The 13624-nt window shown below is 40.6% G+C and overlaps 1 protein-coding gene across 5 annotated transcripts in view; it reads left to right on the top strand.

Annotated features, from left to right (window-relative positions):
* Nucleotides 1-13624, top strand: part of ntm (neurotrimin) — a 79877-nt gene that overhangs the window by 27822 nt on the left and 38431 nt on the right. For all 5 annotated transcript variants that reach the window (XM_089016854.1, XM_089016855.1, XM_089016852.1 and 2 more), the window contains 2 exons: nt 9531-9763; nt 12928-13053. In XM_089016854.1, the coding sequence (XP_088872980.1) occupies nt 9531-9763; nt 12928-13053 (359 nt within the window). The remainder of the gene's footprint in view (nt 1-9530; nt 9764-12927; nt 13054-13624) is intronic.

The following is a 13624-nucleotide window of genomic DNA, read 5'->3' as shown; positions in this document are numbered from 1 at the left end:
GAAAATGTTCTGATTCTAATTAGCAATGAAACAATACAATCGATGAAACAGTCGAATGTCAGTTTCATTTTAACAAGCCCCTTGTTAACGTGAGCGTCAACATACTTCTGCGAGAAGTATATTGCAGATAGCAAGTGTGGAAGCTTATGAGCCGTGTGCAGGCTAACTAGCAGTAACTTCGCCTCTGGACAGGCAAATAGAATTTCATTCCGATCGTTTTCCTGGATTTTTACCAATCACGGGGAACGGAAAACCCTTCATGTTAACGGTGAGTACTATCACAAAGTTATTTTAAATAATACATTCTGATATTTTGTTGAAAAGTGGCCGCGCGTGCGTGTGTGTGTGTGTGTGTGTGTGTGTGTGTGTGTGTGTGTGTGTGTGTGTGTGTGAGCGCGCACGCGAGCGTTTGTATGTGCGCGCGCGTGCGTGTGGCTGTCACTGAAAAACATTTCTAAATATTTTACTTTTATGGCTCTCTTAGTCAAAAAGGTTCCCGACCCCTGCTCTAGGGCCTTCTTGAACTGAAGACTATCTGATTGTGGCAGTACATTGTATGTCATCTCTCCATGATACACTTTTTCGATATCTTCCCCTTCTCACATGAAGTGATTTGAATCCCCCGAAAAGAGGGTTGAGACCCTTTGGCTCTCTAGATACATATGACTGTTTTGATGATTGCATCTGGCTCGCAGATATAACAAAATATTCTCAATTTTTGGCTGCTCATTTCCACTTGCTGTCGAAACAGGTAAATGCCCCCTTTTGAATAAGCCCACTCGGTCATTTGCTCAAAGTTAATGATCAACAAATAAAATGGTGAATAAAAATCTGTACTGGATTGTACATTTGAGGTTGAATGGATTTGCTTTTGTGGGGAGAACAGGTTCTGCCATGATTTGCAATGAAACAATATCATCGATGAAAAAGTCGAATGTCAGTGGCACTTTGACACGCCCCATGCTACGTTCGCATCAATATTCTCTGCAAGCGATAACCGAAAGCAAGCGTGCAAGCTACTGAACAGTGTGCAGGCAGCTTGCAGTAACTTTGCGTATGGACAGGCAAACTGACTTTCATTCCGATCGTTTCATTGGATTTTTTTTACCAATCATGGGGAACGGAAAACCATTATATACCAACATGTTGGTGTATAATTGTATTCAATAGACAATGTTGCTTAAAAACAACAGATTGCTATCGTATACTATCCTGCCATCCTGCCATATAAACCTCGCGTCGGCCATTTTGAATGCATTTCGACATACGGCCGTCTGACTTGCGACTTACGACCGTTTTGTCGGAACGGAACCCGGTTGTAAGTCGGATGTTACCTGTTTATATATATATATATATATATATATATATATATATATATATATATATATATATATATATATATATATATATATATATATATATATATATATATATACCTGTGTGTGTGTGTATATATATATATATATATATATATATATATATATATATATATTGTGATGTCACGAGAGGCTGTGTCCTGGAGGGGAAATACATACCCCTAAGATGGCTCCACCCAGAGAGAGTCTTGGCCCCAGCTGGTGGAAGGCAGCAATTCAAACCACACACCTGCGGCTGATCACGGCTTGATTGGCAGGCAAGGCTCTTAAGGCAGAGAGTCTCTGAGTGAGGAGCTTGGGGAAAGACAAGCTCGATTGCTGTGCTCTGTGAAGAAGTTGATTGCTGCGTGGAACTCATTGCCAGTTGGAACCACACGACAGGACACTGGATTTGGACCTCGCTAGGCTACATGAGGAGGACGTCAAGAGGGGTGAGGCCTAGAGACTCTTGGAAAAGAACCCCGTCTTCAGTTTTACCTCAGAAGAGACTTTATTTGGATTTAAGTATTGGAAGAGACACTATTCAAACCTTTGTTGCTTGTGAATTCCCCCCGAAACCCTTGATTAAAACCTTTGTTTGTATCCAAACCTGTCGTCCATTGCACTTCTTGTCCTGTCCCGCTGAGAGCTAGCCTCTCATGATATCACAATATATATATATATATATATATATATATATATATATATATATATAAATCCTCGTCTCACCCACCATGGGTGGTGTCTGTACCCCATTTCAGCTCGGGTCCTCTACCAGAGGCCAGGAAACTTGAGGGTTCTGCGCAGTATTCGTGCTGTTTCCAGCTCTGCGCTTTTCTGGACCGAGATGTCCGATGTTGTTCCCGGCATCTGTTGCAACCACTCGTCAAGTTTGGGGGTCACTGCCCCGAGTGCTCCGACCACCACAGGCATGACTGTCACGTTGACCTTCCAGGCTCTCTCCAGCTCCTCTCTTAGCCCTTGGTATTTCTCGATTTTCTCATGTTCCTTCTTTCTGATGTTTCCATCACTCGGGACCGCTACATCCACGACAACGGCTTTCCTTTCCCCTTTATCTATGACCACGATATCTGGTTGGTTGGCCATTACCATCTTGTCAGTCTGTATCTGGAAGTCCCACAGGATTTTTGCTCGGTCATTCTCCACCACCTTGGGAGGTGTTTCCCATTTTGACCTTGGGGTTTCCAGTCCATACTCCGCACAGATGTTTCGGTAGAATATGCCAGCCACCTGGTTATGGCGCTCCATGTAGGCTTTCCCTGCCAACATCTTACACCCTGCAGTTATGTGTTGGATTGTCTCAGGTGCCTCTTTGCACAACCTACACCTTGGGTCTTGTCTGGTGTGGTATATCCCTGCCTCGATGGCTCTGGTGTTCAGGGCCTGCTCTTGGGCAGCCAGGATGAGTGCCTCTGTGCTGTCATTTAGGCCAGCCCTCTCTAGCCACTGATAGGACTTCTTGAGATCAGCCACTTCTGCTATGGTTCGGTGGTACATCCCGTGTAGGGGCTTTTCTTCCCATGATTGTCCCTCATCCAGCACCTCATCCTCTGTTACCCATTGACTGAGACATTCTCTGAGTACATCATCCGTTGGAGCCTTCTCTTTGATGTATTCATGGATCGATATAACGAGACTTTACTGTGTGTGTGTATATATATATATATATATATATATATATATATATATATATATATATATATATATATATATATATATATATATATATATATATATATATATATACAGTAAAGTCTCGTTATATCGATATTCAAGGGAGTCCGAAAAAATATCGATATAACCGGGACTATCGATATATCCGACCCTGTTTGCATGTAATTTTCCCCGTGCGTGCATAGAAATAGTATCGATATAACCGGGACTATCGATATATCCGATATCGATATAACGAGACTTTACTGTATATATATATATATATATATATATATATATATATATATATATATATATATATATATATATATATACTCGCTAACAAACCATGTCCGCAGTACTCTATATATATATATATATATATATATATATATATATATATATATATATATATATATATAGAGTACTGCGGACATGGTTTGTTAGCGAGTATATATATATATATATATATATATATATATATATATATATATATATATATATATATATATATACAAACCATGTCCGCAGTACTCTATATATATATATATATATATATATATATATATATATATATATATATATATATATATATATATATATATATATAGTACTGCGGACATGGTTTGTTAGCGAGTGGAGTACTTTTGCTATTATGGCACCGAACAAGACCCCACCACAGGCTAGTGTTAAGCCGAAGAGGACAAAAAAGAAAATTACGGCCAAGCAGAAGAAGGAAATCATCGAAAAACACAAACGAGGTGTGCGTTTGTGTGACTTAGCGTCCCATAACCATGATGCTAAGTCGACCATTGCTACCATCCTTAAGAACAAGGAAGCTATTAAGGGTGCGTGTGGTATTTCCGTGTTGTCTAAGCAATGGTCTCAGCCAATAGAAGAGGTTGAAAAACTTGTATTAATTTGGATTACCGAAAAGCAGCTTGCAGGGGACGGTGTGAGTTGAGTGTATAATCGCTGAGAAAGCACGGCAACTTCACTCAGATATCATCAAGTGGCAATTACATCAACGACCTTCACAAATGCAAATACAATGACTTTATTATACGGTACAGTTTATTTCTTTAATTACAATACAATAGCACATTTATTATACATAAAAGAATGTATATTTTGGATTTGGATTTGCCTTTATTAGTCTCTCGGTGGGTAGTTTTAAGGCTTATTTAGTAGAAAATCGTGTTTTATGGGGACCTGGGAACAGATTGTTATCATTTTAATGGTTTATTATGGGAAATAAAATTAAATTCGTAAGTTTAGGTATCACTGAATATACAGCGCCGCAAGAGTGGCTGCCTCTCCAGCATTCCTTTCATAACTTGGCTGCTGTGAAATGTTAATTTCAGCACTGCGAGACTAATAAAGGCAAATCCAATCCAATATATATATATATATATATATATATATATATATATATATATATATATATATATATATATATATATATATATTTTTTTTTTTTTATCTTTTTTTATCTTAAGAGGATCAGTTCTTTAGGAACTTCACGTCCAATTTCGGTCATGCCTTATTGGATAAAAAAACAACTATAATTATAAATCTGAATCCTCATTGAGTGAGGTTTTAGAACAGACTATCCATGTAATTTGTGAATGTAAAGTGAGGCAGTGTCGTATGTAAAGTGAGGTACTGTTGTATGTAAAGTGACATAGTGTAGTAATGCAAAATCAAAAAAGGTTGAAGTGAGGTATTGCAGAAAAAAAAGTAAAAAATAGAGTTCAGGATGATAGTACAACATGTAACGTGTAATCAGAGTTCGGTGAGTGTGGCAGTGGGAAGGGGGGCAGGGCTGGGAGCGAGTGGAGTCTCCTGACTCAAACCCCAGTGGAATAACAAAATAAAATAAAGGAAGACAGAGAATACAGTAACACATGTCCATCTAACCTCGAGCGCCATGTCCTCTCTTCTAGCTGAGGTTAGCTGTTCACCTAGATCAGGGATGGGCAAACTTTTTAGCATTCGGGGGGACTTTATTGGGGATTTATTGAAGAATGGAATCACGTTCAACATTCAAAACATATTATTACACAACGAAATACTCAGCTCAATAATATCTACTTGTGTTAAACTCTGCCAAAACGTGGATGGATTGTCCTGACTGCACGCTCTACAAACTCGCCACGGACGCCCTCACCTTCATGCTCAAACAGTACACGTGCCAAGCGCACAGACATCGGCTGGCTGTATTAAATATCCTACCTGCAGCTGAAATTTGCATACTCGGCACGGCAGCCAATCAGAAGCCTGCTTCGTGCTTCGGACTTTCCCGAGCGTTATAAGGTTGTGCATTTGCATATCATTTTCCAAAGTAGGTGCACAGAACCTCAGCCCCAGAAGAAAGATTCAAAAGAAGCTCACAAAATGATATGACGCTACAAAACGTGACTGTAAAGTGTACTTGAGAGTTTTGAAAGGCGCTGAGTGGCATTTAGCAGACAACGCAACGCAAATATTGCATTGTGCACCAGTGAATGGACAAGTGCAAACTGGAGCATAATCTTCAGCAAGGGATATTTACCGTAAATTAAGCAAGGGAGTATTTATGGTAGGTCCTTAATCCTTAATTAAAAAAAAACCTTTGTATTTTGCAACAATGGTGTTTTTTTGCGATTAGTCGTCTTATTGTGTTTCAAGTTGTGAAAAATGGGGCAGGCAACATAATGGGCAGGCAACTTTTCAGAGTTGTCTGCCCTGCTGTCCGCTAATTTTTTGGCATGAGTTTCAGACAATGTTTTTACTCTAATTTGGACATGTCTGTCCTAGATCAAAGCTTTTTGAACTGTGTCATAGGTTGCATCAGCCCTGATTGGTTGATTAAAAACAGCTGAGGCACGCTCCACTTTAGTGGTGTCACGACAACTATATGGACTTATACCAGACATTCAGGTTTATCGCTGCAATGTTCCCAATAATCACTCTTGTATTTATTTCTTAATTTTTATAATTACAGTCCACAATGCACTCAGACGTGATTTCACATCAAATTTCTTCTTCAAGTCGTGTGTTTTTATGTTGGTGACACTGTGGTGTGACAGAGAAGCCACAGTTGAAAACTTTTTTTAATGCTAACTTGAAGCATTCTTCTTGATAATTTCCTTAGTTTTTTTAATCATTTGTATACCGAATAAAATATACAGTATACAGTATGCATGCAAAGATAAATAAATGCAAAATTAATATGCCACAATCTTGAACACAAATACAAGCATATTCTGATTTGCCCTGTGATGTGTAATCCCAAATATTCATTTCATTTGGTAATTTGTAATTAGTTGAATTTGAGAACAAATCTCCACATAACATTATTAGTGATTATCTTTGTGGGGTTTTCTCCGGGTCCTCCGGTTTCCTCCCACACTCCAAAAACATGCATGGCAGGCAGATTGACCACTCCATATTGTCCCTAGGTGTGAGTGACTGTTGTATGTCTTTGTGTGCCCTGCGATTGGCTGGCAACCAATTCAGGGTGTCCCCCACCTCGTGCCCGAAGACAGCTGGGATAGGCTCCAGCAACCCCCGCGACCCTAATGAGGAATAAGCGGTACGGAAAATGGATGGATGGATGGATGGATGGATCTTTGTGTTTATCCATAGAGAACATTTGAAAATACATGTAGCTGCTTTTATTTGGAAAATGAGAATCCGCATGTAATAATAATAAGAATAATACGAATAATGTAGCCATAAGGGGGCACAAGCCAGTGTCTTATTGTGCCGGTCCCAAGCCCGGATAAATACAGAGGGTTGTGTCAGGAAGGGCATCCGACGTAAAAAAAATTGCCAAAACAAATATGCGAATCAAACCTATGAATCCCATACCGGATCGGTCGAGGCCCGGGTTAACAACGGCCGCCATTGGTACTGTTGACCTTCAGGGTGCCAGTGGAAAATGGACTACTGTTGGTCAAAGAAGGAGAGGAGGGAGGTGTGCCCGGAGGAAAAGAGAGAGATGGAACGCCAAGAGTATAGAACTAAGAGTGGGAACTTTGAATGTAGGAACAATGACAGGTAAAGGTAGAGAGCTGGTTGACATGATGCAGAGAAGGAAGGTAGACATACTGTGTGTCCAGGAGACCAGGTGGAAAGGGAGCAAGGCTAGAAGCTTAGGGTCAGGGTTTAAGTTGTTCTATCATGGTGAAGACAGAAAGAGAAATGGAGGTGGGGTTATCTTAAAAGAGGAGTTTGTTCGGGATGCCTTAGAAGTAAAAAGAGTATCAGATAGAATGATTAGTCTGAAGCTAGAAATTGAAGGCGTGATGTTCAATGTTGTTTGAAGGTATGCCCCACAAGTAGGATGTGAGCCGGCGGAGAAGGGGAAATTTTGGTTGGACTTTGGTGAAGTCATACAGAACATCCTGAGAAGTGAGAGGGTTGTAATTGGTGGAGACTTCAATGGACTTGTTGGCGCAGGAAACAAAGATGATGAGGAGGTGATGGGCAGGTTTGGACTCCAGATGAGGAACGCTGAAGGACAGATTGTGGTTGACTTTGCTAAGAGAATGGAAATGGCTATTGTGAATACTTTCTTTCAGAAGAGACAGGAACATAGGGTGACCTATAAGAGTGGAGGCAGAAGTATACAGGTAGACTACATTTTGTGTCAACGGCGCCATCTAAAGGAAATCAGTGACTGCAAAGTAGTGGTTGGTGAGAGTGTAGCCTGACAGTATAGGTTGGTGGTGTGTAGGATGACGCTGGCAGTGAGGAAGATGAAGAAACCAAAGGCTGAAGTGAGGACAAAATGGTGGAAGTTGAAAAAGGAAGAGTGTTGCATGACATTTAGGAAGGAGGTAAGACAAGCACTGGGTGGGCAAGAGGTCCTTCCAGATGACTGGCAAACTACAGCGAACATCATCAGTGACACAGGTCGGAAAGTACTTGGTGTATCGAGTGGAAGAAAGGTACATAAGGAGACTTGGTGGTGGAATGGGGAGGTGCAGGAGTGTATACAGAGAAAGAGGTTAGCAAAGAACTACAGGACAGTGAGAGGACGGCCGAGAGTAGACAGCAGTACAAGGAGATGCAGCGCACAAACAAGAGGCCTATGATGACTTGTATGCTCGGCTGGACAGCAAGGAAGGTGAGACTGATCTTTACAGGCTGGCGAGACAGAGAGACAAAGACGGTAAGGACCTGCAGCAGGTTCGGGTAATTAAGGATAGAGATGGCAATGTATTAACAGGTGCCAGTAGTGTGATGGCAAGATGGAAAGAGTACTTTGAAGAATTGATGAATGAGGAAAATGAGAAGGAACAAAGAGTAGAAGACGTGACTGTTGTGGAGCAAGACATAGCAAGCATTAGCAAGGATGATGTGAGGAGAGCGCTGAAGAGGATAAAGGGGGCAAAGGCACTTGGGCCTGATGATTTACCAATCGAGGTATGGAAATGTCTTGGAGAGGTGGCGGTGGTGTTCCTGACTGGGTTATTCAACAAGATCTTAGATGGTGAACAGAAGAAGCGTGTCCAGGCAGGCTGGAGCGGCTGGAGAAAAATGTCAGGTGTGATGTGTGATAGAAGGCTTTCAGCTAGGATTAAAGGAAAAGTGTATAGAACAGTGGTGAGGCCAGCCATGATGTTTGGACTGGAGACAGTGCCACTGACGAAAAGACAGGAAGCATAGCTGGAGGTTGCAGAGCTGAAGATGTTGAGGTTTTCTTTGGGAGTGACCAGGTTGGATAGGATCAGGAATGAGTACATTAGTGGGACAACTCATATTAGAGGCTTTGGAGAGAAAGTCAGAGAGGCCAGACTGAGATGGTTTGGACATGTCCAGAGGAGAGAGAGTGACTATATCGGGAGAAGGATGCTGAGCCTTGAACTGCCAGGCAGGAGACCGAGAGGAAGACCGAAGAGGAGGTTTATGGATGTGGTCAAAGAGGACATGAAGGTAGCTGGTGTGAGAGAAGAGGATGCCCAAAACCGGGATAGATGGAGGACATTGATTCACTGTGGCGACCCCTGAGGGGAAAAGCCGAAAGGAAAAGAAGAATAAGAATAATAAGACCAATAATAATAATAATAATAATAATACATTTCATTTCTAAGCGCCTTTCAAAACTCTCAGTATATTTACATTTGTTTGTATATTCGTGGAAATATATATTCAAAAAGGTTTTCTTTCAATCAAATGTATCGATTATCTATAGGAAAACAGATACAAAAATATTAAATGTTTTTTTCATAATGCACAGCAGACAATGCAACAGAATATGCTTAAAAAATAATAAATAAAGGCAAATCCAATCCAATCCAAAACCGCGATCAGCTGCTGTTATTAGCAATCATTAATTTGTTCTCTGTTGTTAAATTCCTGCCCGCAGAGGCAAACACTTAAAATTATAGGATGATTCATAAAATGATAATGGTTAATGTATTTGTAATTTATTTTCGTCAATGAAAATTATTTACTCGAAGAAGGATGTTCATGCTGTAAGTGAATGACATATTTTTTGTTCATCTGTAGGTGTCCACAGAAGGAAATTGTCACACACACAGCATGGCTAAATCGGTCAAGTATATTATACGCTGGAGATGAAAAATGGTCCGTGGATCCAAGGGTGAGTCTGGTGACACTTAATGAAGACGAGTTTACCATCAAGATTGAAAATGTGGATATGACAGATGAGGGGCAGTATGTCTGCGCTGTCCAGACCAGCAGGCGACCAACAACAAATGTTGTGCATGTCCTCATTCAAGGTAAAAAAAAAATAAATCCCAAAACACCACAATCAATTGTTTCAATTAACAATTGTCCCTTTTGCAGATCCGATATTGAGCATACACCAGTGTCTGAAACTCATGCCAAAAAGTTACAACGCTAAAGAGACAACGCTGAAAAGTTGCCTGCCCGGCCATAAAGTTGCCTTTCAACAACTTGAAACTCAATAAGACGACTAATCGAAAAAAAAAAAAAAAACCCGTAAAGTATTAAGGATTGATCATCAGACTATATAACAGAACAACACTTTAAAATGTACCTATCATAAATGCTCCCTTGCTTAATTTACGGTAAATATCCCTTGCTGATGATTTTGCTCCAGTTCTCGTTTGTCCATACACTGTTCAGCATACGTCTGTGTAAGTCATACAGGAGTGGTCCATCGATGACGGCTGAAGAAACCAGCTGTCATCTGTATTTCTTTGAAGTTGTCGGACGTTTCGCTTCTTATCCAAGATGCTTCTTCAGGGAACTAAAGTCTTACTGGTAGTTTCAGCCCTATATATATCCCGACTGTCCAGACGTGGTGGTGCCGGACTCCGTTATGATAGGTCGCTGCTCTCAGGTTGGGGGGAGCAGAGAGAATAGGGAATGAAACCAAAAATTCTGAAGATACAAAAAGGAGAGCAGTAGCAGTACCTTACATTACAGGAGTTTCTGAAAAACTACAGAGTCCTTTGGCAACACAAAATTCCTACTTATTTCAAACCGATAAATACTTTAGGGCAAAAATTAGTGCATCCAAAAGATAGGCTGCCCAACGAAAAACAAAGTAATGTTGTTTATTCAATACATTGTAAGAATGAAAATTGTAAAGAGCAATACATTGGGGAGACTAAATAAATTCTCAAAAAAAGACTTTATCAACAGAAATAACACTAGTGGGCCTCAATCGGCAGTACATATGCACCTAAAAGCTAGCAACCACTCATTTGACGACAATGGGGTTAAATCTTAGCGAAAGAACATAGATGGTTTGAATGGGGAGTAAAAGAAGCTATTTTCATAAAATGGCTAAATCCTTCACGAAACCGATATCGTGGTGTGAGGTTCAATTTGGATCGTTCGTACAACTGAGTGTTTAGGCAACATGGGATTGGTTATGCTGATGAGGTGATACCGGGGCAAATAGGGCAATCAGACCAGACATCAGTCAGGACAACAGAAGCAATCAGTGGAGCCGCAGGGAGTAGTCCTCTACTCCCCCAACCTGAGAGCACGGACCTATCATAGCAGAGTCCGGCACCGCCACGTCTGGACAGTAGGGATATATATAGGATGGAAACTACCAGTAAGACTTTAGTTCGCTGAAGAAGCATCTTGGATAAGAAGCGAAACGTCCGACACCTTCAACGAAGGACAGATGACGGCTGAAGAAAGCTTTTCATCGACTTTTCATCACTGTTCAGCATGTTGCGCAATGCAATTTTTGTGTTGCGTCGTCTACTACAAGCCACGTAAACTTCTGCTTCCATGATGCTTGTAATGTACGTTTACGTTTTGTCGCGTCACAAATTTTGTTAGCTTCTTATGAATCTTTCTTCTAGAGCTATGACACTCAGGGAAGTCCAGAAGCACAGTTATTCGATGCAGGCTTCTCCGTCTGGTCTCTCTGACTTTTTCTCCAAAGCCTCTAATATGAGTTGTCCCTCTAATGTACTCATTCCTGATCCTATCCAACCTGGTCACTCCCAAAGAAAACCGCAACATCTTCAGCTCTGCTACCTCCAGCTCTGATTCCTGTCTTTTCTTCAGTGGCACTGTCTCCAGTCCAAACATCATGGCTGGTCTCACCACCGTTTTATACACTTTACCTTTAATCCAAGCTGAAACCCTTCTATCACACATCACACCTGACATTTTTCTCCAGCCGCTCCAGCCTACCTGGACACACTTTTCCACACTCTCCATTGCTCTGGACAACTGACCCCAAGTACTTAAAATCTTCCACCTTCTTTATTTCTTCTCCCGGTAGCATCACTCTTGCACTTGAATCCCTCTCATTCCCACACAGATAGATTACACATGTATTCCATCTTGCTGCGACTGATCTTCATTCCTCTCCTTTCCAGGGCATATCTCCAGTTTCTCTAGTTTCTCCGCCACCCGTTCCCTGTTCTCGCTAGAGATCACAATGTCATCTGCAAACATCATGGTCCAAGGAGATTCTTGTCTAACATCGTCTGTCAGCCTGTCCATCACCATAGCAAATAAGAAGGGGCTCAGTGCTGAGCCCTGGTGGAGTCCCACCTCCACCTTGAATTCCTCCGTCACACCGACAGCACACCTCACAACTGTCTTCCAGTCATGATACATGTCTTGCACCACACTGACATACTTTTCTGTCACTCCAGACTTCCTCGTGCACCTGTGCAACAGAAAAGCACTATTAAGCACAACTGCTTGAAAGTTCCACTCGACAAATCTTGAATTAAATAACAATACAAAAAGTAATCTGGACTCGAAAGGAATCAGGGAATTAATTAGATACACGAGACAGTACAAAAGGGAAAACAAAAAAAGATATTGTCAAGAAAATGCTAGTTAATCCAAACCATCTGAGAAATGGGACTCATCATACGACTTCTCCAAGGAGCTCTAGTCTGAATTCAGAGACGGGCGCCGTTGCCTCACTTCCATCATAATTTAATAATCTTAGTGCATGACTCCATTACATATGTAAATTGTACGGCCAACGTAAAAGTTACACGCCCCGGGCATCCTGGCAGACGTTATTTCAGACACTGCATACACTAAAGCAAAAACCATTGAATGACTTATTTTGTACTTTGCTGCTTCAAAAACGAAAAAAATATGTTTTCAAGATTACTGAGGTGATAGTCTTCGTATTAAATATGTGTTAATTTTGGAAGAACACCAGTACGGATAAGATTACATTAAATAACTGTTATTAGGACCGTTGTAAACAATTTGTAACAGGATGGATGTGAGTGACTGTGGAAATTTCCATGCAAAATCTATCTTTGGAAAAATAAAGGTCAAAGCGGAGTAGCTAATTCAGGAGAGAAATTTCAGACACTGTCAGGTCAGGGGACACCTTGACCTGGTTGCCAACCAATCACAGGTTGAACATTTTAAACACATACAATATTTCATGAAACTTGTTTTTTTTTTCTCACAGTCCCACCAAAAATCATCAATCTCTCTCGAGATATTGTGGTGAATGAAGGTTCCAATGTCTCCGTGCTGTGCCAAGCCAATGGTAAACCAGAGCCTTCTATTAACTGGAAACTGATCACATCTTCAGGTAAACGGCACAGATTTGATGCTTTAATGCTGAAACCATCCCTCCCACCCCCCGCTTCCCCACTTCGAATGTGCATTTCCGTCACCTTCCTTTTGAATAACCGCTTGCCCACTTGCCCTTCTGTTTATGACACCATTTTTGAATTTCTTTGGTATTTGCATCATTGGTGTCCATTACCTTCTTCTGGATTATTATTTCAACATAATTGTGTGTCAGAAAACAGCCATATCCTAACACTTTACTGCCTGAATTATGTTCTAATTAGAAAAAAAAAAATCTGTTCAGTTTTTATGGTCACTGATGGATATAATAACATACTAGTAGCTTCCTTTTTTATTATTTTTCAACAATGTAGAAAATTTGATAATGTGCCTAAGTTGGCACAATCGTCATGAAAGGCCTATATTGAGTGGGTGCCTTTTTTGGAACATATGTCAAGTGCAACTTCAAAGATTAGACTTTTTACCCATGTGACAGCTTTTTATTAAAATAATAAAATACATAAAATATTTACATAAAATCCATGCATAATTTACATAAAATATTTACATAAATGTTTACATAAAAATAC

The sequence above is a fragment of the Hippocampus bargibanti genome, linkage group LG16 (assembly GCF_051943395.1).
Source record: "Hippocampus bargibanti isolate YZ-2025 linkage group LG16, ASM5194339v1, whole genome shotgun sequence".
NCBI lineage: Eukaryota > Metazoa > Chordata > Actinopteri > Syngnathiformes > Syngnathidae > Hippocampus > Hippocampus bargibanti.
Note: the sequence above shows the minus strand (reverse complement) of the source record. Positions and strands in the feature narration are given on the sequence as shown.